The sequence below is a fragment of the Stigmatopora argus genome, chromosome 16 (assembly GCF_051989625.1).
Source record: "Stigmatopora argus isolate UIUO_Sarg chromosome 16, RoL_Sarg_1.0, whole genome shotgun sequence".
Taxonomy (NCBI): Eukaryota; Metazoa; Chordata; class Actinopteri; order Syngnathiformes; family Syngnathidae; genus Stigmatopora; species Stigmatopora argus.
The window spans coordinates 13,575,985-13,601,341 of NC_135402.1; the positions used below are offsets into that span (position 1 = coordinate 13,575,985).

General features: G+C 42.6%; 1 protein-coding gene across 4 annotated transcripts in view; it reads left to right on the forward strand.

Annotated features, from left to right (window-relative positions):
• marveld2a (MARVEL domain containing 2a) overlaps nt 1–25,357 on the forward strand; it is a 56,480-nt gene that overhangs the window by 18,683 nt on the left and 12,440 nt on the right. For 2 of the 4 annotated variants that reach the window (XM_077622418.1, XM_077622419.1), the window contains exons 4-8: nt 1,706–2,418; nt 15,330–15,550; nt 15,626–15,661; nt 20,897–21,060; nt 21,131–21,302. In XM_077622418.1, the coding sequence (XP_077478544.1) occupies nt 1,706–2,418; nt 15,330–15,550; nt 15,626–15,661; nt 20,897–21,060; nt 21,131–21,302 (1,306 nt within the window). The remainder of the gene's footprint in view (nt 1–1,705; nt 2,419–15,329; nt 15,551–15,625; nt 15,662–20,896; nt 21,061–21,130; nt 21,303–25,357) is intronic. The other 2 variants (XM_077622420.1, XM_077622421.1) reach the window with 2 other exon arrangements.

Below are 25,357 nucleotides of genomic sequence, written 5' to 3' on the forward strand. Positions count from 1 at the left end.
ATTAAACGTTGAGTGTCTGTATATATTAATCCAAGTTATTTTAAATTTGTTTGTTCTTTTACGAGTGCCGTGGATAAAGTCCCCCCAACACCTCCCCCCGCCTCCGTGTGTGTCGTTCCCTTCCCCTCCGCGAAATGCGTCTAATTTTACTTCTATTAAACACATTTTATCATACCTGTCAACCTCTGCCGATAACTGCCCTTATAAATGAGTACGAGTCGTACGGTGTTTGTGAGGTTTTTTGGGGGTTTGTAAGGGGAATTATAATCATTTATAAGGGCAGTTATCGGCAGAGGTTGACAGGTATGTTTTATTACTATTAAACCACTCGTTATTTATTACTTTGTCAATACATGTCGAATTAGAAGAAATAAAACATGTTTTACACGAGTGTGTCGTTGCCGTGGATAAAGTCCAACCAAACCCCCCCGCCTCCGTGTGTGTCGTTCCCTTCGCCTCCGCGAAATGCGTCTAATTTTACTTCTATTAAACACATTTTATTACTATTAAACCACTCGTTATTTATTACTTTGTCAATACATGGCGAATTAGAAGAAAAAAAAACATGTTTTACACAAGTGCGTCGTTGCCGTGGATAAAGTCCCCCCAACACCTCCCCCCGCCTCCGTGTGTGTCGTTCCCTTCCCCTCCGCGAAATGCGTCTAATTTTACTTCTATTAAACACATTTTATTACTATTAAACCACTCGTTATTTATTACTTTGTCAATACATGGCGAATTAGAAGAAATAAAACATGTTTTACACGAGTGAGTCGTTGCCGTGGATAAAGTCCCCCCCAACACCTCCCCCCGCCTCCGTGTGGATGTCGCTGTCTATATCCCCGGCGAAATGCGTCTAATTTTACTTCTATTAAACACATTTTATTACTATTAAACCACTCGTTATTTATTACTTCGTCAATATATGGCAAATTAGAAGAAATAAAACATTTTTTCCAATCCAATATCCTGTTTTTGGTGTTTTTTCAGCGGGTTAGAACGAATTAATTTGTTTTCCATTCATCTCGTCATACGATCTCAGTCTCGGAACGGATTACGATCGTATGTCGAGGTACCACTGTACATAGTCTTTTCATCACTGTAATATTTAATAAATTCACTTCTTGATACTTGTGTACTTGAATTTTTCTATAGGCGCGAAAACATGTAGTACTGTACATAGTAATAATATGGTGATTCTACTTAGCGTTTTTTTCAATTATCGCGGCCATGCTGTCTATATTAGCCGCAATATTCAATGGATTACTTTACAGTCGTACCTCTACTTAGAAATGCCTCTAGCTACGAAATTTTCAGGTTAAGAAACCCTGCGAGCTGCAAATGACCATACTAACGTACGAAAACGAGATCCAACTTATGATACAAAGTATCATAATAACGGTGGTGCTTGGAGAGTGGTTTTGGCGATACAGCTGAACACGGGGCTGGGCCTGTCAGGACCCCATGTTTGGGAGGGTATGGGCTAAAAATCATACCTGACAATGCGCTGGCCTTTATTAGTGGGTTTTAGCGGGCGTGCACATCGCACTATCCCCTGTCACATTTGGCTTTAAGGGCTCTGTTAATCCGCAGGCTTTATAATTTGTCTCAACCCTGGATATATGGGGCATGTGTGAGTATGGGTACCCCTATTTTTTGTGTGTGTGTTCAAAGATCAGTTGTTGATCGGAAACTGTGCCTCCAGTGACCTGGTGTTGAACCTGGACCCAGCGCTGGACATCAAACCGGTGCACCGCTTCATCCCTGACTCGTGGAAAACCTTCTTCCGGGTCAGCAACCGAAGCGGCAAAAAGGGGGCATGGCTGGAACCTCCATCGGCATCATATAAAAACAACAGTACTAGCGAGGGAGTCCGGTGCTCACCCCCGCACACACTGTCTGTCCCGGACTCGTACCAGGACCCTTACGGGGGCTCAGCCGTTAGCTACGAATCAGGCAAGGAGCTCCTGGACCTGGGCGAGTCGGCCTCGGGCCAAACCTACCGTACAGCCCTAACCTACGCCGAGCGTGTGGAGGAGTACCACCAACGCTATGCTTTCATGAAGTCGTGGGCGGGGCTGCTGCGGATCCTGTGCTTTGTAGAGCTGCTTCTAGGCGCCGCTGTCTTCGCCTGCGTCTGTGCTTACATCGACAAGGACAACAAGTGGTACAACACATTCGGCTACTCATCTCCAGGTGGCGCCCATGGTGGCGGCTTATATGGCACTGGCGCCAACTACTCAGGCCCCAAGACACCTTTTGTACTAGTCGTGGCCGGTCTGGCGTGGCTGGTAACCATCATTATCTTGGTACTGGGTATGACCATGTACTACCGTACCATCCTGCTTGACTCCATCTGGTGGCCGCTGACAGAGTTCATCATCAACTTGGGTCTAGCGGTGTTCTACATGGCGGCAGGTAGGAAACACCTCTTTTGTTTTAAATTCTTTAAATGTAGCTCCATCGCTACTGATAGTGACAAACATCCAAACCATTTTAACTGAGATAGCTGGCATTGGTTTATCACGCGTCGGTGCAATTGATGGCGATAGACGTCTAGTCCATCTTGACTGAAAGAACATTTGTCAATACCAGGAAATGAGTTACCAAATGTACATGAAGCAATTGATTACATATGCACATGAACACTATAAATAAAATAAATACTAATAACTAATAATAAAATACTTTTGAAAAATCGGAAAAATATATTCTGTGATCTTTCACCACTTTGAGGCTTTTGTACATTGCCAATTTTATATTAAGTATATTAAAAAAAAGTTAATAAAAATGTCAAAATTCACGCTGAAATCACCACCAAAAGACAAGAGATGAGAAATGTTGGAAGTTAGGGCCATGCTTCTTCGGCGCTGAATTGGGTGGCACTCAGTGCCGAGGAAGTCTGAGTAGGACTGTCCTGTCTTCATTGCATTGCGCACATTACCACTTGATAAAGACTACGCCAAGCTTTTTTCAGCTCCGTTTGGATTTTGAATCGTCATCTAAAAAGCCTCCTAAGCGTCCTGCGGAAGAATCATTACTGGAGCCACTGCCGCGTCACCGTTGCGCAGCGGGTGCTTAGGGTGAAAAGCGGAGCCACAGCGAGCCGAGGGCGCGCCGCCTCAAGCAGTCGGTGCGATCCGGTACCGCGTGCCGTCAGCAAGCGAGGTCTGCCCCGCGACAGGTAGCAACATGGTACGTAAAGGAAGAGGATTCCTTACCGGACATTCTTATTCAAAGATGAACTGAAAGTGCCAGGGTTCACACAGATCGCCTGATGCTCATCGTGTGGGGATGCTGATAGCAGGCTTCATGGTAAAGCTAGCCTTAATCTACAAATTTGACGTCCTCATGCTTTAAAAAACAAGAACAAAGCCGTCCTGCCTGTCTACTGGACGAGCAAATTTACAGGATTCTTCTCTACCTGAGTAGGTAGTCAGCCTCACACTTTTGAGATCGAGGGTTCAATCCTCCGTATGTGGGATTTGCACGTTCTCCTGGGCCTACTTGGGTTTTCTCTGGGTTCTCCAGTTTCCTCCCAAAAACATTTGTGGTAGGGTGTTTAAACACTAGTAAATTGCCCCTCGATATGAGTGTGAACGTGAATGCTTGTGCTTGTCCCCCTGTGATTGGCTGGAAACCAATTAAGAGTGCTCCCCGTACTCACTAGCAACATCACCCCAACTCAACTGGCATACACTCCAACACCCCATAACCCTGGCATGGGTAAAGAAGGATTCAATGAGGAATGAAGGAAAATAATTGATTTCCCTTATTTTGTAGACTTGCCACAGCGCAACCAGTTGATTCACATGATAGATTAGGCACAAGTTTGTGAGATTTAATCCTTGATCGAGGAACCATGATACTCACCATTCTGCCCACCGAGTCGGTTATCATTAATAGCATTCTCCTTTGGGCGGGTGATCATTCTTCTTCACTGTTCTTCTGTGCCGTTTACTACGCTTCTTGTTGTTTTCTTAGAGGTTGCAACTCTACTCTCCGCTTACGAATTGCAGCACAAACTTTTTCATGGACATTTTTTTTATTTGGGATACTTAAAATACTGCGATAGACTGCAGCCGTGAAGTGCTGAGGGATGACAGTATTCATTTTCTGAACCAATTATCCTCAAGGTTCGCAGGGGGGCTGGAGCCTATCCCAACTAACTACGGGCAGGGGACACCCTGAATTTATGGCCAGCCAATCGCAGGGCACAAGGACACAGACAACTATTCACACTCAAACTCATACCTAGGGGCAATTTAGTGTTCACTGCCTACCCTTAATGATTTTGGGATGTGGGAAGAAACTGGAGTAACCAGAGAAAACCCGCACAAGCCCGGGGACAACATGCAAACTCCACACAGTGAGGACCCGCCTGGGATCGAACCCTCGACAACCAGAACTGTGAGGCCAATCTAGTGCCAGGCCGCCCAGGATGACAGTATGTACAGTTGTGGTCAAAAGTTTACATACAGTTCTGAAGAACATAATGTCATGGCTCTCGAGTTTCCAGTTATTTCTACAACTCTGATTTTTCTCTGATAGAGTGATTGGAACAGATACTCCTTTGTCACTAAAGAACATTCAAGAAGTTTGGTTCTTTTATGACTTTATTATGGGTGAACAGAAAAAAAGTGATCAAATCTGCTGGGTCAAAAATATACATACAGCAGCGCTAATATTTGGTAACATGTCCCTTGGCCATTTTCACTTCAATTAGGCGCTTTTGGTAGCCATCCACAAGCTTCTGGTTGAATCTTTGACCACTCCTCTTGACAGAATTGGTGCAGTTCATTTAAATTTGATGGCTTTCTGACATGGACTTGTTTCTTCAGCATTGTCCACAAGTTCTGAAATGGGTTTAAGTCAGGACTTTGGGAAGGCCATTCGAAAACCTTAATTCTAGCCTGATTTAGCCATTCCATTACCACTTTTGATGTGTGTTTGGGGTCATTGTCCTGTTGGAACACCCAACTGCGCCCAAGACCCAATCTTCGGGCTGATGACTTTAGGTTATCTTGAAGAATTTGAAGGTAATCCTCCTTCTTCATTATCCCAATTACTCTCTGTAAAGCACCAGTTCCAATGGTAGAAAAACAGCCCCACAGCATAATACTACCACCGTGCTTGACGGTAGGCATGATGTACTTGGGGTTAAAGGCCTCACCTTTTCTCCTCCAAACATATTGCTGGGCATTGTGGCCAAACAGCTCAATTTTTGTTTCGTCTGACCACAGAACTTTCCTCCAGAAGGTCTTATCTTTGTCCATGTGATCAGCAGCAGTCGAGCCTTAAGGTGCCGCTTTTGGAGCAAGGGCTTCCTTCTTGCACGGCAGCCTCTCAGTCCATGGAGATGCAAAACACGCTTGACTGTGGACACTGACACCTGTGTTCCTGCAGCTTCTAATTCTTGGCAGATCTGCTTTTTTGTGATTCTCGGTTGAATCTTCACCCTCCTGACCATTTTTCTCACAGCAGCAGGTGATAGCTTGCGATTTCTTCCTGATCGTGGCAGTGACAAAACAGTGCCATGCCCTTTATACTTCCAAACAATTGTTTGCACTGTTGCTCTTGGGACCTGCAGCTGCTTTGAAATGGCTCCAAGTGACTTTCCTGACTTGTTCAAGTCAAGGATTCGCTTTTTCAGATCCATGCTGAGCTCCTTTGACTTTCCCATTGTAGCGTTTGTGGGCGTTTGCATCCAATGAGCCCTATTTAAATGGCCTCAGAGAAGTCACCAGCTGTAGTTACTCATAATCACTCACAAGAAGTTAAGAGGCCATGCTATGAAGATCATTTCACTGACACAACTTTCTAAGTCACCAAAATTGCTAATTCGTGTTGGTGTATGTATATTTTTGACCCAGCAGATTTGATCACTTTTTCTGTTCACCCATAATAAAGTCATAAAAGAACTAAACTTCATGAATGTTTTTTGTGACAAAGTATATGTTCCAATCACTATCAGAGTTGCAGAAATAACTGGAAACTCAAGAGAGCCATGACATTATGTTCTTTACAAGTGTATGTAAACTTTTGACCACAACTGTATATACTACATTAACGAACATATCATGGATGTCTTGGTCTTGAGTTTCCAGTTATTTCCACAAATCTGTTTTTTCTATGATAGAATGATTGGAACAGATACTTTTTTGTCACAAAAAAACTATCATGAAGTTTGATTGTTTTATGACATTATTATGGGTAAAAGGAAAATGTGACCAGATCACCACAGAGAAGGCCAAATCTTTATACTTGTCAAAGGTCTTATCCCACCACTCTGCCCAGGTGGGCATTTGCATTCCTGAATCCCTCTTCATTTTCTGATTAATTGTCTGCAGGCCTTCAATGGCTTTGTTTAGGGACCCATTAAATTACGTGTTTTATGTATAAAGGTGCAACATTGATCTCCAAACATTGCGTATTACTCCTCTTGTCGTTCGTTTTAGCCCCTCGTAAGAAGGTTGAGTCTCAATTGGAAAACTTCCACCTTTTTTTTCTTTTTTGCATATGGAGACAATGAATCCAATATAAAGAAGAAATATGATCACTATGTTCAATGTTATTGCCCCAAGAGAAAAAAAGAAAAATAATAATTTTCTCAATATTGTAGTGGTCACCCTGTTCATTTCCTTTCATTTTGAGAGTACATTTTTCCCACAAGTCTCAAGCGTTTAAACAGAGATTAAATTCTTATGGTGCAAAAGGTGGATCCATGTCCCCTCTCGGCTATTTTCACGTCTGTTGGTGTGTTCACCAAGACTTGGTACGGACCTTCCCACTTTGGGTCATACCAGTTCTTTATGCTGCAGATAACCAGCCAGTCTCCTGGCACCAGGGTTGGCTGGTCTGTTTCCCGTTGAGGAGCACAATCTCCTTCTGCTAACCTAAATTTGATGCGTTTCTCTAAAGATTTAGCCTCGTTATCTTATTCCCATTGCGCAGTGAATACAGCAATCCCTCGAATTTTGCAGATAATGTAGACAGACATGACCGTGATAATCGAAAAACTAAAGAAGGATCACCCCTATAAAAATACAAGTACAATTATCAAGAAATGTATCTATTAAACCAATAAAATATTACAATAATAGGCATATGCAGACTAATTTATATGTAAATATAGTCTATGTATTAAAAAATGTTATTAAGTACTGTACTCACAGTGAAAATAGTTCCTGTTCGCTTGAATGTAATCCAAAAAAAGGTTAGTGGGAGCTATAGTCCAATTCTTTTTCAGCAGATTCGAGAAGCATTGGATCATCGATGTAATCTTCAGGAGGTCCCGTTGGGGAGATTTTCAGGAGATGCCCAGAGAGCTCTATTTTCGGATAAGGTTGGCCAGGACTCACATTTTTGGGAGAAAAAAAATCCACCCTCACCGAGGCTCCCTGCAGTCCAGTCCGCTGAGCAAGCTCAATTTTCGTTAAAGGGCAACAGCGCCTGGCATAAGGTCCCCCGAGGCTCGCATTTATGAAAAAAGTCTACCCTCACTGAGGGTCGCGGCCGCACAATACCCTCAGAGATCTCTATTTCCGGATAAAAAGGACGGCCACTGCCTGAGTTGTCTTCAGCCATTTTTCTGAGTTGCAAGCGGAAGACAGGGAAGTGTTTCCTGTTTGCTAGTTTCAGCGTGAATTTTGACATTTTTATTAACATCTTTGATTTAGATACTTAATATAAAAAGTGCGATTAACCTTGAGTGAACTGTAGTTCGAGCTTTCGCCAAAGCTGGCATCAAGTTCTCGCAATACCCCGTCTCTGACAGTGACATTGACATGGAGCATATCATGTTGGACGGCGAACTCGCCCACTTGGCCAAACTCTTTATATCAGACACATAAGATAAGGAGTTGGATGGTTTTGTGGATGTTTAACTGCTATAACTTCTATCAACGTGAGTCCCCTTTCCCCAAATAAAGCAAATTCCAACTAAATTTTGCTCATGCCGTCTTTAAAAAAAATAAAAAACAACAACGCTAGCATAGTGTCATGCTAGCGCCCTTTAGGCGGAAGCGCCTTGTCTATGGGCAAAACACAGAAAATACACTCGCAACTGAGACTGCGCCCTGTAGGGTGGTGCGTTTTATAGGTGTGAAAATACGGTGGTAGTCAACATGGGTAAGTGGTACAAAGTGAAAAGTGGCTAGCAATAAGTTTTGATTAGGTCCTAGGTGCAGAACTCGAGTTGAGCATGGTGACAGCTCTTGGGAAGAAACTGTCCTTGAGTGTTTGTCTTAGCTATTAAGGCTCTGTAGCGCTATCCAGAGGGGATAGGTTGAAGTAGTGGAAGCCAGGATGTGATTTGTCTTTATGATACTCTCTGCCCTTCTAAGGCCCTGGAATTTGTAGATGCTGGACAGGGTAGGGAGGGGGCAGTTGATGATCTTTTGGGCTATGTTGATCACCCTCTGCAGTCTTTTCCTGTCGTCTTGTGTGCAGCTTGATTGCCACACTGACACAGCGTAGGTCAGGATGCTCTCAATGGCAGACCGGGAGAAGGTCACCAGTCGGTTGGTGTTTAGTTGCTCATGGTGGACCTTACGTGGAGCACAGATCAACAATCCCTTCAAAAAAGATTTTTGTTTAGAAAACAAGTTAATCCAAAAGTTGAATAGTGGCGCTGCAGTCACTGCCATTCCCCTCTGTTGTGACATGAGATTTCCCATGACTCAATATAGCAGCCCACTCTAGAAACCTTTTCTACAAATTTGGTTTTCCCTCCGTACTCCCATAATACCCATTTCGCAGACCAGCTCATTTGTTCAAAACTCAGGAATTCCCAGGGACACCATGCATACTCCACACACTGGAGGGTCAGAACCTACCTGGAATTCAACCGTCAATCTCAGAAGTGTGAGGTCGATGCGCTACTCACTAGTCCACTGGGCTGCTCACCGAGACATTTGTGGCATGCTAAATTTCTTAACAAGTGGAGTCTGCCATCACCCCAAAGGGCTTCTTGGCAGCCTCCTTTGCTGTTCTACCAGCAAAATCATTCCCAAAGGAAATAGGTATTTGAATTATTAGAAGTGAGTGACCACCACACATTTACAAATAGCAATTTGATTCACCATGAGTGACTGCCTTGTCAGTGGATGTGATTAACCCTCTGTTTGCCAACAATGCAATAATGTGCAAAAATGTGGCACGTTGAAAACACACATATTAAACCCTCTGGATAAAATGTCACCTCCCTGTTTTGCATTGTATTTTATCTCTGATAATGTTCTCAGTTTAGGTGTGTGGGCATAGTTTTGAGGCGGCAAATTTTAGTAGCGGTCAATACATCATATCTTGTTTGAGTTTTGCGCATACCATTTATTCTTATATCACATAAATAATTTTGCCTCACTGAGAGATTGATCTTTCAAAATTCGCAAGTGCCAACGTTGACTACACACTAGAACTTGTTTTAGGCCAAAAAAGGCCTATTCACTCTCAGCCGAATATTGCAAAGTAGAGGTAATTTCCGAATTTTCCTCAAACATTTTTTTAGGATTGGAAGTCACATTCCCAAAGTAATTTAGAACCCAGGCACCACAACAGTTTGTCAAACCCAAAATCAACAAACATAATTGGTTTCATAGAGGTCTTGGAACTTGCAAAATTGTCTTTCTCGTTTTCTAAGATTGTCTTTGTCAATCATTTCATTTGTATTTAGCTGTATTAAAACTTTTTAATTGCATTGACAAGTCCATAAATCTTAACTTTTGTCTTAAGTTGTAGTATGCCTTCAAAGCAGTAAAAAGCAACCTTACCCAGTTTATATAATTTGTTACAATGAATATGCAATCCGTGAATATTCTAATAGTCATCAATATGGCCCACCCAGGGCAGAACAGGGAATGCCTTCCATGCACTCAAGACACTCCAAGTCACCCCCATTTTAGCAAATTATGCCTATCCTAAAATCAGTTAATTTATCCACAACAGCTAGCGTTTCTACTTTTTCATGTTCATGTTTGATACAATTAAAACCGCAAATGCTTCTTCAGATTTAAGATGTAATTTGTAAATCACCCCCGACCCCGCCAATCCCCCCCCGTTGTTGACCGACCCAAAGTGGGAATGACAGTGAAAGCACTGGCTGATTTCGTCCTGAAACCGACTCGTCTCATCCCCACCAAGGAGACGATGTTTACGTAAGACAGGAGTATCTCATTCGTCACTGTTAGTACAGTTAAAACCAACAATGAGCAAATTAGAGAAAAACAATTCTTCAATAGGCATGCCGCAATGACAAATTTTAGTATTCGATAAAATTACTCAAAAAATTGCCAATACGTGATATTACAATGTTTTCTTTCTTTTCTCTTTGACCAAGTAACCACTAATGTTACAGTATTTTTTAAATAAACCACCCATTCAAAAATAATACATATTAACAAATATATTTTAACAATACATAAGTTACATGAAAGTTAGTTTAGCATTAAATAGGAAATAGTTAATTATTATAACAATGCATTTCTGTCATATATTTCACTTGCTGGCTCAGTAATTTTTCATACTTTTCCCATAACACACACACTTAAGCATGAGAAAAAGAGATCAATCATAGGGAGAAAGACTATTGGAGTGGAATAATGCACAACACGCTCTGGTTGCAGACAGGAAGCAAGGCCTAATTAATTGAAAAACTGCGTCTTTTAAAGCTTGAGCATAGTACAGTGAAGGACATTTGGCGTCCTTCGCCATCGCTTCAGCACCGTCTAGTACAGGGGTGGGCAAACTATTCCACAAAGGGTCGCAGTGGGTGCAGGTTTTCATTCCAACCCATAAAGAGGCCACCTTTTCACCAATCCGGTGCCCTCCAAGTGCAATCAGAGGATTGCAGTCAGGTGCTTCTTGTTTTCTGCAGAAATCTCATTGGTTAAAGTGCCTTTGCTGGATCGGTTACAACAAAAACCTGCACCCACAGCGGCCCTCAAGGACCGGTTTGCCCACCCCTGGTCTAGTATCTTTCTTGGGTGGTCAACCCCCATCCTCAGGTAAACACATGCTGCTATCTGTGACTCCCAGGTGCCTGCATGAACTTGACCGACTTCCACAATAACTCAAGGCCCAGTTGGAATAGCAACAAAAATCACACCACATACACATCACACCCCAGCTGTTAGAGCACTTGGCGACAGAAAAAAAGAAAAAATACATCAAGACACAGGACGGTGACACAGAAGTTTGAGTCCACTTCTAACCAATTAAGACAACTGAATTACCATAAAAACTCTATTTGAGCGGCACCTTGGTGGAAGAATTGAAAAATAGAACGGCACCCTCTAATTGAACGTCACTATGGGGGAAAGTTTGAAAAATACAGCGGCATGCCGGTGAAATAGAGGTTTTTCCTCAACCTGAGAAGGTGGTCAGATGCCTTGCCTGGGATTCATACTGTTGTCACATTAGCGATGCAACCAAGAAGCAATTGAAGAAGCTCCATATTGATGTGGCCATGATTCCAGGAGGCTGCACCAAATTTATACAGGCTCCGAGGTCTACTGGAGCGCCCCATTCAAGTCCAAGTCCGACAGTTCTATGAGAACTGGATGTTGCACGGCAAGAAAAGCTGCACCAAATTCGGCAACATGCGAGCCCCAACCGCTCTCGACGGCTCAAAGGATTGCCAGATCCATTGTTTCAGGTCAGACGGCCCGATTCAGACTGGTTTGCAACTTCTCCAGCAAGCGCGAGCCAATGCTGGCGACGATGAACGTGAACTCACTCAGACACTCGACGCTGATGCGGATGGTCATGTGAATGACGAGGACAGCTACAACAACGACGTGTCACTTGATTTTCACCAGTGAATTTGTAATTACTTACCAGTAATCGCCTTGTATTTGTGCCTTTTGTTAAATAAATATGTATATGTTACCTGGTTTCTCTTTTCATCCATAAAATTTACCCCATCTTCTCAAAATTCTGACCAGCTAGTCGAAAAATAGAGCAGCACCCTCTAATTGAACGGCACTACGGGGGAAAGTTTGAAAAATAGAACGGCATGCCGTTGAAATAGAGGTTTTACGGTAAGTTCTCTCTTACTCTTTGCTTTTTTGCTATTAACACCCAAAATTCTTCATAACTACCTTCATGTATTTTCTTTTTATCTCTTCCACATTGAATTTACTTTAACCTGCATGTACACTTTTTTTCTTACTTTATTAAGAATGACGTGAAGAATATTATGAAAAGCAGAGTCGGCAACATCTTGCCTTCTCCTGTTTTGTTGTGGGTGAATATCCCATCGCACACATTACCACTTGGATAAAGACGCCAAGCCTTTTCCAGCTTTGTTTGGATTTGAATCGTCGTTTAAAAGGCCTTCCAAGCATCCTGCCGAATAATCATTACCAGAGCCTCCGCTGCCTCCCCGTTGCGGAGCGGGGACTTGGGCTGAAAAGCAGAGCTACAGCAAGCAGCGATCCGGGGGCGCATGCCGGTGGCAAGCGGGGTCTTCCCCGGCTGGAACAGGCAGCGGGCGACACGGTACGTCGAGGAAGAGTTCCCGATCATAACTTAAGAGAATGTTTTTTAACATGGATGGGACTGGCAGTTTTGGAAGAGGATGCCTTCCCCGGCATTCTTACTCAAAGATGAACTTGAAAGTGCCAGGGTTCACACAGATCACTCGACACTCGTGTGGAGATGCTGCTGGCTGGCTTCATGGCAAAGCCAGCCTTAATCTACAAGTTAGACAGCCCTCATGCGTTAAAACAACAAAGCCTTGCTGCCTGTCTAATGGATGAGCTACAGGAAAGCCTGGATCGCGAAAGCATTCACATGGACTGCTTTTTAAACTATTTCATCCCGAACGCGAAGCTGCACCCCGCTGAAAGGTGGCTGCTCTTCAATGTCTGGACTGTGCACGAGGACTTCGTCAAAAACTCCCATTGCTATGCTAAAGAGCGTAGCACGCCATTGTGGCATAAATGATCCCGTCCCGTAATCTCCTTTTGAGAAAGACTACGCTGAGCCGTTTGCAGGTTTGTTTTGATTTTGAGTCGCCGTTGAAGATGCCTCCTAAGTGTCCCTGCAACCAATGAGCCCAGGGAAAAAGCGAGACATGATGACAATGACAAGACAAAGTGTGGTTGCTAGGCTAAAAGCGTACCACGGCATACAGCGTGAATTAATCTACCGTGCATTTTACCAAGAAAGAAGGGAACATTCAGAAAACGGCCACAATATCCTTTTCCAAGGACACTAAGCGAGTGGTAACCACTGAATGAAAAAAACAAAACAAAATGAGCCAGCATTGAGGGATTTACGCTGGTAGCTGGCATGCAAAGGGGACGTCAACACAGGAGTGCGAAAGAAGAGGCAGCGGACAACGACAAGGATGATGAAGAACGTGGTTTGCAGTTTGCAACAACGGGTTCATTGAATTTGGCAATCGTCTTGAGTGTCATGTCCTTGTATCAAAGCATATTTGAAGAAAGGAAATGGTAGTTGACATGCTCATTGTGCGCCGAAAGCCTCTTAGAAAAATCTCTGTTACGGCGCCTTTTAAAGATTCCATCAATGATCCAAAGGTTCTTGAATCTGCCGAAGAGGACTTGGTCGAAAGCTCACAATAACCTGTTTCTTTTCATTATCATTTAAATCAAGTGGAGAGGAACTATTTTCACTGTGAATGCAGTATTTAAAGTATTTGCAATGTTTGTAATTATCAATTATAATTAGATATTGATACATTACAGTGTTTTCATATGCCTATATCTGTAATATTTAATAAATGCACTTTTTAATCATTGTACTTGTGTACATATGGTATGTAGTAATCACGGGTGATCCTACTTCGCGGCCATTCTTGGTCTACATTATCCGTGGTATTCGATGAATTACTGTTACTGTAATATTTAATAAATACACTTCTTGATAATTATAACTGAACTGGTATTTTTGTATGGGCGTGAAAACGTAGTATGGTGGTAATAATAGGGGTGATCCTACTAATCGTTTTTTCGATGATCGCGGCCATGTCTGGTTTACATTTTCCGTGAAAAACGAGGAATTAATGTACAGACACTCTTCTTTGGTGCAAATGGGGAGACACTACAGTCATCTTTATTTCCCAACAACGCAAAGCACACTGAGGTGATAACGCAGAAAGTTACCACAAGGAAGGAGGTTAGCCCCAACTAGAAGCCGGTATACAATGCAAAACCACACACCCAATACACAAGCAATTTGAACAAAAATACAGAAACTTACTTGCCCTAAATATAACTTTTTCTTTAAATTACAATATAAACCAATACCATTTAGTTTGATTTGAATTTCATCCGGATTCTTTTCTTTCAAGTTTCCTATCTGTCCTTTGTCCAATGCTATAAGAATTTTGCTGATCTTAGCCAGGGGGCTGCGGAAAGAAAGTCATAAGCAGCCTCTCGCATAGTCGGCCACCAGGACAGCCGCATCTTAAACCATCTATGACCGTTATGCTAGCCGCTAGCATATGTTATGCTAGCTGCTAGCTTATGTCAGGCTTTGATAATGCTTTATTGAGGTCAAAGGTACACCCTGATATAAAGAGTTCAGCGTTTAGGCTCCACTGTCAGTCAGAGTCGTGTATTCCGGGAACTTGATTTCAGCTGTGTGAAAGCTCAACAGTGCTGTCCGACAAAGGAGCCCAGTCATCCACAATCCATTGTAACTTGCGACATGCATCACTCCCAAGCCTTTGATTCTCCTCACTGTTATGTCAGCAACGACAATTCATTCCAAATCGTCACGTAACTTGTGTGACGCTGCCTGCCCGAACTACAATGTTGGCCATCCGTTAGCAATCTGTTAGCAATCCGTTAGCAAAGCTGTTAAATTGTGTTCGATCCATGGCTTCAGTCCATTTTCCAAGTGTTCACACCCGCATTGTGTTGTCATTCACGCCAGGCATTTCCTCTGTATAGCTCTGATATGCTGTTTCTTTAAGTATTGAGTGTATTTGAGGGTTAAAAGCGCTGCAAACACACAAAGTCAAATGCCTTGCCACTCCCCTGGGATGTTTTGAATGGATTTACCATAATGCTTGGAATGCGCGGGGAGGCTATTTTTAGGATGAACGTCCGCCGGGTTGATCGCAATAAGTAGCATGACGGCACGAAATAAAACGTGTCACTCAAGCGGTCAGGGCCATACAAAAATTGAGCTTAGTGCACAGACAAAATGCAGTAACCGAAAGAAAATTTTAGACTTTTAAGTGCGCCCTATAAGTGTGAAAATACGGCAGTTAAATATAAATCATGCATGAATGGGTTCAAATTTGTATTTTAAATTTTGTAAAATATATTTTCTTTTTGTGCCTCCTGTTATTTTAGGTATTGTGTACGTACGTGACACGACACGCGGGGGCCTGTGCTCTTACCCTATGTTCAACAATGGTATGGCCGGCGACTTCTGCCGGACAGAGGCGGGGCAGACAGCTGCTATCATCTTCCTTTTCCTCACCATGCTTATCTACCTGATTGGCGCCTGCGTCAGCCTGAAGTTGTGGCGCCACGAAGCGGCGCGGCGATACCGTGAGAGCAACGCGCATGAGGTCGCGCAGCGTTTTAGTACAGAAATGTTGTTTTTAAAAATTCACCCTCGACTTGTACTGCTTGTGTTTTTCTAGATGCGGCAGTCACCCTTTGGAGCGGCACAGTTGCTGGTGAGGGTACCTCTGTTTCCCACGTGTGACTCCGCCCACTGCAAATTAAATTTGTTCTATGGCAGGGGTGTCAAATTCTGAAAGGCTCCATATCAAAGAAATGCACAAAAGTATATACATATTTACATATGGATGTCCATTGGGGCAGTTATGTATTTAGTCAAGCACCAATTGTGCAAGTTCTCCTACTTGAAAAGATTAGAGAGGCCGGTAATTTTCAACATGGGTAAACCTAGACCGTGAGAGACAGAATGTGGAGAAAAAAACCCTGAAAATCACATTGTTTGATTTTTAAAGATATTTTTTTGCAAATCATGGTGGAAAATAAGTATTTGGTCATCTCAATACTTTATGTACCCTTTGTTGGTAATAACGGCGGCCAAATGTTTTCTATAACTCTTCACATGCTTTTCACATACTGTTTCTGGTATTTGACCCATTCCTCCATGCAGATCTCCTCTAGGGCAGTGATGTTTTGGGGCTGTTGTTGGGCAACACGGACTTTCAACTCCCTCCACAGATTTTCTTTGGGGCTGAGATCTGGATGCTGGCTAGGCCACTCCAGGACCTTGAAATGCTTCTTACGAAGCCACTCCTTTGTTGCCCTGGCTGTGTGTTTGGGATCATTGTCATGGTGTAACACAGATCAGTCGTCCTGGTCCCTTTGCAGAAATACAGCCCCAAAGCATGTTTCCACCCCCATGCTTCACAGTGGGTATGGTGTTCTTCGGATGCAATTCAGTATTCTTTCTCCTCCAAACACGAGAACCTGTGATTCTACCAAAAAGTTCTATTTTGGTTTCATCTGACCATAACACCTTCTCCCAGTCCTCTTCTGGATCATCCAAATGCTCTCTAGCGAACCGCAGATGGGCCTGGATGTGTACTGGCTTCAGCAGGGGGACACGTCTGGCAGTGCAGGATCTGAGTCCCTGGCGGCGGATTATGTTACTGATTCGTTACTGTGGTCCCAGCTCTCCGTAGGTCATTCACTAGGTCCCCCCGTGTGGTTCTGGGAATTTTTCTCACCCTTCTTGTTATCATTTTGATGCCACGGGGCTCCAGCTCGAGGGAGATTATCAGTGGGCTTATATGTCTTCCATTTTCAAATAATAGCTCCAGCAGTTGATTTATTTACACCAAGCCTTCGACAGCTCTTTGGTCTTGGCCGTAATGGAGTTTGGAGTGTGAGAGACTGAGGTTTTGTACATGTGTCTTTTATACCGATAATGAGTTAAAACAGATGCGATTAATACAGGTAACGAGTTGAGACCTCGTTAGAAGTAGACCTCTTTGACAGCCAGAAATCATGCTTGTTTGTAGGTGACCAAATACTTATTATACTCCTTACTTATATTATCCACTCTAATTAGGAAATAAATTCTTTAAAAATCAAATAATGTGATTTTCTGTTTTTTTTCCACATTCCGTCTCTCATGGTTGAGGTTTACCCATGATAACAATTATATGCCTCTCTAACCTTTTCAAGTAGGAGAACTTGCACAATTGGTGGTTGACTAAATACTTATTTGCCCCACTGTACAAACACGCATACAGTGAGGCAAATAAGTATTTAGTCAACCACCAATTGTGCAAGTTCTCCTACTTGAAAAGATTAGAGAGGGGGGACCTAGTGAATGAACAACAGAGAGCTGGGACCACAGTAACAAAGGCTACTATCAGTAACACAATGCGCCGCCAGGGACTCAAATTCTGCACTGCCAGACGTGTCCCCCTGCTGAAGCCACTACACATCCAGGCCCATCTGCGGTTCGCTAGAGAGCATTTGGATGATCAGAAGAGGACTGGTAGAATGTGTTATGGTCAGATGAAACCAAAATAGAACTTTTTGGTAGAAACATAGGTTCTCGTGTTTGGAGGGGAAAGACATATATACGTATATATATATATATATATATATATATGTATATATATATATATATATATATATATATATATATAAATATATATATACATATATGTATGTGTATATATATATATATATATATATATATATATATATATATGTATATATATATATATATATATATATATATATATATATATATATACATATATGTATGTGTATATATATATATATATATATATATATACATACATACATATATACACACAGATGTACATGTATACGTACGGTAGGTCTTAACACTCAGCCATTTGTTTTGTTAAAGAGCCTGACAGCTAATGGGAGGAAGGATCTGCGGAAGCGCTCCTTCCTTCAATGAGGGTGCAGCAGTCTATTGCTGAAAGAGCGTCAGAGGGACTCCACAGTCTCATGCAGGGGGTGGGAGGTGATTTTGCAGATGTGGTTCTATTGGCTTAAGCAAGCCATGATCTCCAACTCTCGCTGGAACGAGTGTGAAGCGGTCGGGATGAGAATCAGCACCTCCAAATCTGAGACCATGGTCCTCACTCGGAAAAAGGTGGGATGCCCTCAGGGATCAGATCCTTCTCCAGGTGGAGGAGCTTAAGTATCTTGGGGTCTTGTTCACGAGTGAGGGAAGAATGGAGCGGGATATCGACAGTCAGATCGGTGCGGCATCTGCAGTGATGCGGACTCTGCACCGGTCTGTCATTAACTCGCAACAAAACAGAAGGCAAGATTTCACCGATTCAGGTTTTTCGTCGCATCATTCTTCTGCCGTGAAATTCTTCTTTGGTGCTGAGTGCCACTGATAGGTTTATTAATAAGTATACATTAATAAAAGCAGAGAGACATTGTTGACATATTCCAGCTTTGAAACTTGCAAGTGAGAATCGTCCTGGCTCGTCCTCGCCACCGTGACATTCTGAAGAAACGGCATCCTCCTCTCTCCATCTAGTCGCACATAATCAAACCACTTAAAGTAATCTGATTCAAACAATTGCATAAGCTAACCGAATAACACCATTAAGGTCAAAAAACAACTGCGGAAACCAAAAACACCTGCATAAGAATTTGCACAAGTAAGCATACAAGGTGACCTGAGCGGATCGGAAACCAAAACAACTGTGTAAGAATTTGCACAAGTAAGCATACAAGGTAACCTGAGCGGATCGGAAACCAAAACAACTGTGTAAGAATTTGCACAAGTAAGCATAATAATTCCATATAAGGTAAAAACCGAGTGACAATATTTTTAAACAATATGCGAGTATTTTCGGAAGTTGATTCGATTATCGCCATCTGCCGGAAACCAAGTCGAAGCAATTTAAGAGTCCTTCGTAGATCTTCATTGCGAACTCGGATCAACCGTCCTCGGCCTGGAACATGGTGTCCTGTCCGGTCAATAGTCCTGAAAACAATTAAATGTCCTCGAAGCCAGCTGCTTCGAGCTTGCTCGGTCCCAAATTGGAATAAAGCTACTATACATTATTAATGCACATATAATAACATCCCAGAATAACCCCAACAGCCACCCAATTCAGTGCAGAAGAAGAGGCAGAACCCTGACTTCCGCCATTTTTCATTTCCCGCCTTTCGGTTGTGATTTCAGCGTGATTTTTGATATTTTTCTGAACTTTTTAAAAATATCTATACTTAATATAAGATCCGTGAGGAACTGAAGTCGCGAATGTTGAAGGTGGAAAGTGGTGAATGATCACAGTACAGACGCTCCCCTACTTACGAACGAGTTAGGTTCCGAGCGATTGTTCATAAGTTGAATTTGTTTGTAAGTTGATTCAGTGCTATATTTTGTATTATAATTTATGTTTAAGGCCTATATAAGTATATTGAAGGTTTATATAAGTGCATTTGTATGTTCAAGGCTTGTATAAGTAACACGCATTGGTTTGTACTGAAAAAAACATTTAATAAAATGGAGAGAATATGTACAGTACTGTATATATATATATATATAGAGAGAGGGAGAGGGAGAGAGATTTATGTATTGGAAACTGGCCGAAAGAAGCGATCTAACGACGATTGCACAGTTTTCTTCTTTTTTTCATCATAAATGATGCGGTAGCACTGTATGGCATCATTCAATTGATTTGCAAACTTTGTGCAACGTTCAATATTTGGGTCCTGCTGCTCGATCTTTATGTTTATAAATGGTACTGACGGTCGAACGATTCAAGTTGTATTCCCGTGCAACGCTCTCCACTCACGCACATCAAGCTTCGTTATTATTGCCACTCGTTTCAAATGAAATGGCTTGCCTCTTCCTTGCACCTCCTTGCATGCAATTTACGCACTGCAACGAACTGGGCAGAGGAAGGTAGATGCTGGGTGAGCTGAGCTCTCACAGCGCCAGGCGTCGGTATTAGTGGCGGAAAGAAGCACTACTCGGAAAAAGGCGCGCAATACAAAATTGAACTTACGAACATTTTTCGACAAACGCAATTTGCAGACATTTTCGTATGTGCCGTTGTTCGTAAGTCGAATGTTCGTAAGTAGGGGAGCGTCTGTATTGTGTTTATAGAGTGTACCAATTTTTATTTTTTTTAAATGGACAACAGGGTTGGGAGGTGTCTTAGGGAAGGCTGTCCACAGTGCACAGTTCACAATTGGTTAAATATCTGATCTTTCTGGAGGATAGTAGTTTGTTTTCTCCTCAAATGTACTGCTATTATTCTTCGCCAAGTTTCTGAGCAGACTTGGCAGGACTGAGTTGTGGTGTGCGGTCATTGCCTTGCTCAGGGGGTTGGAGATGCATTTTAGCAAATTTAGTATTCATTCTTCGTACATGATGCTTATCCTCACAAGGGTCACAGTGTTGCCAGCCCTTACCCCAGCACACTATGGGCTGTCGCTAGGGTACATCTTGAATTGGTTGGCAGCCAATTGTGGGGCACAAGGAGACACAACCATTCATGCACACACTCACAGAGACCTTGTAGAGCAGTGGTCCCCAAACTATTCCAGAAAGGGCCGCATAAAGGGTTTCGTTCCAACCTTTAAGAGGAAACCTTTCCACCAATCTGGTATCGTAGAAGTGCAATCAGTGGATTGAAGTGTGGTGCTTCTTTTTTCAGCAGAAACATAATTAGTTAAACTGTTGGTGTTGTATGGTTTGGAACAAAAAACACCTTCAGCAGCCCTCGAGGACCAGTTTGGAGACCTCTGATGTTGAGTATTTATATATAATGTATGTCTGTACAATGCATTTTATGTATATTTGATCAATGTAAATTCAGGCATCATGGGTTAATCCTGCAAAATACTGTCCATGTGGACCATGATTGGCCTCCTGCTGCAAGTTTGAGATACCTGTCTATGTTTTTACCCAGCAGCTAGATACCGCTGGTGCTCCAGTAAACCGCGAAAACTCTGGACAAGAATCGCCAGTCGTGTTTTCTCGGGACGTGCCCATTGCCGTGGCCCCCAAGGTCCTGCAGGGAGCCATCCCTTCCGGGCACATACCCAAGCCGGTCATCGTGCCTGATTACATTGCGTGGGTGTAGCCCAAACCTCCGTTCAGCTGCATCGTGTCAATTGGCTTGACCGCGTTTCTCCGTTAACAGGAAATACCCAACCATCCGCTCAGATGAGGAGCGGGACCAGTATCGCGCCGTCTTCAATGACCAATACGCTGAGTACAAGGAGCTGCATGCCGACGTTCAGGCTGCCTGCAAGAAGTTTGATGAAATGGACAGCATGATGCGGAATCTCCCACGCCAGGCCGGCACTCAGATGGTGAGTGGGGTTTCTGCTTTCTGCCACAAACGGCCATTTGGATTGTCGGCTAACTCAATTATTGGCATTCCCACAGAAATAGATGAACTTTGTTTGAACTAGGATGTGAAGCAGTGAATGCTCATGTCTCAGTGCCAATGAGGCCAATAGACGTGCAATTCATTTGGAATGCGAGGGCTGAAAAATGAATAATTGGATGTCAAGCACAGTCAAGTGCTGAGTTGATTTTGGAGCAGAGACAACCAAAGGCGTGACCGGACGATTCGCTGAAAGACGTTTCGCCGATGGATGTTTGGCCAACGAATAGTTCGCCAAACGGACGTTTCGCCAAAACAGGATTCACGCGCTCGGCTAAACACGGCTGGGATAATTCCGACGGGAGTCGGGCCCACATTTAGGAGGTAGTTACCTCCTAGTCCTACAGTCTGAACTAGATCCTAAAAAAAGAAGAGTACATTTGAAAAAAGAGAGGACTTGTTTTTTTAGCCTGAATTCAATGACCACTATCAGCGTTTTTAGCTGGGCTCGTCGTCTTTTGAACGAAAATACTTTTTCATATTTTAGTCATTTCAAAATGTGCTAGTCTTCGTTTCGTTTACTGAAGTTAGCAGCTGCAAAAATTAAAATGATTTTTCTCGTAAAATACATAAAAGGTTTCAATGTTGATTAAACATTGACAAATGCATGTCTTACAAAGTTCAAATATGGTGCTGCTGCTTAATAAAAATATTCCTGAATACTCTTCCCGTGACATATAGTGCAGTTATGAGCACAAACACGTTGAAATACTAGCTTGAACTAGGCACTCAAAAATGAAATATATGTCTTCAAATTATAACAGACTATTAACTGAAAGAATCTTTACATCTACCTCTGAGCAAGTATCGGCGTGGAAAACTTTCAGGTAAAAATGTCAAAATGTGTTGTCTGTGGTCTCCAAAAACGTCAACGCATTCCACTCTTCTTTAAAATGCGATCTTCGGGCCGTTCCCAAAAACCGAGCCTCGATCAAAATGAACTGCCCCCCGCTGGACATTTCTAAATACAAGTACGTACTACAATGTGCTGCCAATGTTTTAACTGTCCGTCGGCCAAACGTCCGTCGGCCAAACGTCCGTCGGCCAAACGTCCGTCGGCGAATCGTCCGAGTACCACCAAAGGAAATCGAAAATGCTGTTTCGAAATGATGATTATTTTCAAAGGCAGGAAATATTACAAACTTGTCTGGCCCTCTGTGAAAAAGCAATTGCCCTCTGAACCTAATAGAGTTGTGCCACCTTTGGCAGCGATAACTGAATTCACGCCATTACGATAATTTGTGATGAGTCTTTAACACTGCTTTGAAGGAACTTTGGCCCACTCTTCTCAGCAGAATTGTTTCAATTCTGTAATATTGCAGGGTTTTCTGGCTTGACCAGCCCATTTCAGATCACACCACTGCATTTCAATAGGATATAAATCCGGACTTTGTGTTGGCCACTCTAAAACCTTAACTTATTTATTTATTTTTTATTTTTAGCTATTCAGAGGTGGGCATTCTCATGTGCTTTGGAATATTGTCATGCTGCATGGCCCCAGAGCGCTGGTGTTTGAGCACATGAACTTAGGGACGGACGTTCTCCTTCAAAACTTGCTGGTAGACAGCAGAATTACCGTGTCGGCCTCACAGCTCTGGGGTCCTGTGTGGAGTTTGCATGTTCTCCCCGGGCCTGCGTGGGTACTCCGGTTTCCTCCCACATTCCAAAAACATACATGGTAGGCTGATTAGATATTCTAAATTGCTCCTAGGTGTGGGTGTGAGTGTGCATGATTGTCCGTCTCCTTGTGACCTGCGATTGGCTCGGATAGGCTCTAGCACCCCTTCGATCCTAATGACGATAAAGCTGTTCAGAAAATGAGATGAGAGATTGATATTGTTCTTATTCTTTTTTTGTGTGTTTCGCACATATTTCATTCAAAATTGGTATGCTTTTATAATTTTGAAAGGGAAATTGGGTGTAGTTTTAGGGATGTTAGAACCGGTTGGAACGGGTTAAAGCTTTCACATGTAAAATGTGCCTCTCCTTAACGACAAATCCATGTTACGAAAACACTTCTGCAACATGTTCTATCATGTTCTAGCTTTTTTGGGTCATTCAGGTGCCTCATGCCTACCCACAATACAAATAGTTTTTGGGCACAATCACACAATGAAAGCAAACCTTCCGCCTTCAAAACCAAGCTGGTTTTATTTTTTAAGCAAATATCAGACAAGTCATTTGCTCATTTCCCCACGCTGGTTGCGTTAAAAGAGCCCCCCGCATGTGAAAAAATACAGGAAATCATTGGGTGACCTGCATGAGCAATTCTGCCGTCAGTTTTGTGATTTTGGAAAAATTGACAGCTGGTGTCATGTCCTTTCTTACAAGACCCGGAAACGGTTCCACAGGAGGTGCAGTTGGAACTGATTGATCTCCAATGTGACAAGTTCAACTCCCTGAAAGTTGCCCCGCCCCCGGATCGTGTGTACAAGTTTTTCAACCTCGGCCCGCGGGCCATATACGGCCCGTTACAGATAACATTCATTTAGGAATAACAAGGGCATGTACTGCCCGATGCTGGACATATTTCTAAATACAAGTACGTACTACACTACAATGTGCTGACAAAACAAATTCACTGAACACTGCTCACCGTCAAATCCGTCAGGCAAAGAGTACCATCCTCTGGATGCAAGTTTAATAATGGGTCATTTGGGAGTAAATAGACATGGTTCAAATGAATTAGTCAAGAGCCAGTACAAAGATAATCATTTTACTTTTTAATATTAAACGCTTTATCAATAAGCTGCCATTCAAAAAAATATTTTATTAAAAAGAAGACAAAGCAAATTCACAGATGGTGTTTTTATTAAAGCAGTAAAAAACGTACAAATTTTGTACAAAAATTACAAATACAATACAAACCATGTACACAAATTACAAATACAATAACAACTTACAAATTATGTACATAGGGAATTCACAGATGGCAGTGGCATTTTTTATCAAAACAGTAAAACTTACAAATTAAGCGCAATCGCTTCTAGGTACTGTAGTTTGTTTGGAAATCGATCCGGGTTTTCATAGTCATCCGTGAGCTTTTTTAACTGTTCATTAACAGCTGCATATGACTTTTTGGTCTGTCTGGGCATAATACCGCCTGTTGGGAATTTTCTTTCTAAATTATATTAAAGTTAAGTTAGTAATCTGACTCCAATTTGTGACCTTACCCAACTGCCACTCATCCAACAATTTGCGCGCTCGTTCTGCAATAGAAAGGTATCAGGAAGCCGACATTTTCACACACAGGTGGATTTATTCCTAACACACAAATCTAATACATACACCTGGGTCTCGGGTCCCTCTATCACAGCTCTATACGCCTCTGTTGCCACCAGCTGACGTACTACCATCCGAGTTTCCCAGCAAATGAATTATACTACACAATTTGCAAATGGAATAGCAAGTAGGGCATCCTGGCATTATTCTATTGGCTATGTGTACACTGCAGTTAACTTTAGCTTGCTTTCATTGGTCTGTCCTCCTCCATTGAGTCGTATCTGCTTTCTCCTGGGTTATCTTGTCCTTGCCGTCTTCTCGCAGATTAGTACCGTTTGTTCTGAAAACATTACATTCTTGCACATACGCTCAACACTTGTCAATCTCATACTCTCATACACAGAATGTAGCAATCATCTAATGAACTACTTTAAGCTCAAACTCTTATGTTCCTTTACGCCATAAGCCTGTTGTATTCGTATTTCCCAATCACTTTGCTCTAATTTGAGTTTGCTTATCAGACGAGATACATTTGGATGGACAACTGACAATCTACATTGAAATGCGCGGTGCCAACCTTCAACAGAATTATTAGTGCGTGGTATTCCCAGCAAGGTCTTTTCTCTAACATTCCATAAGGGGATAGCAAAACATGGACCGCGTCGCCGTCGCCTTCCCCTTTGCTCACCTAGCCAACCCGGATGTCCGGTGTAAAAAAATACAACAAGAACAACAAGACCGCTTTCTACTTCCACT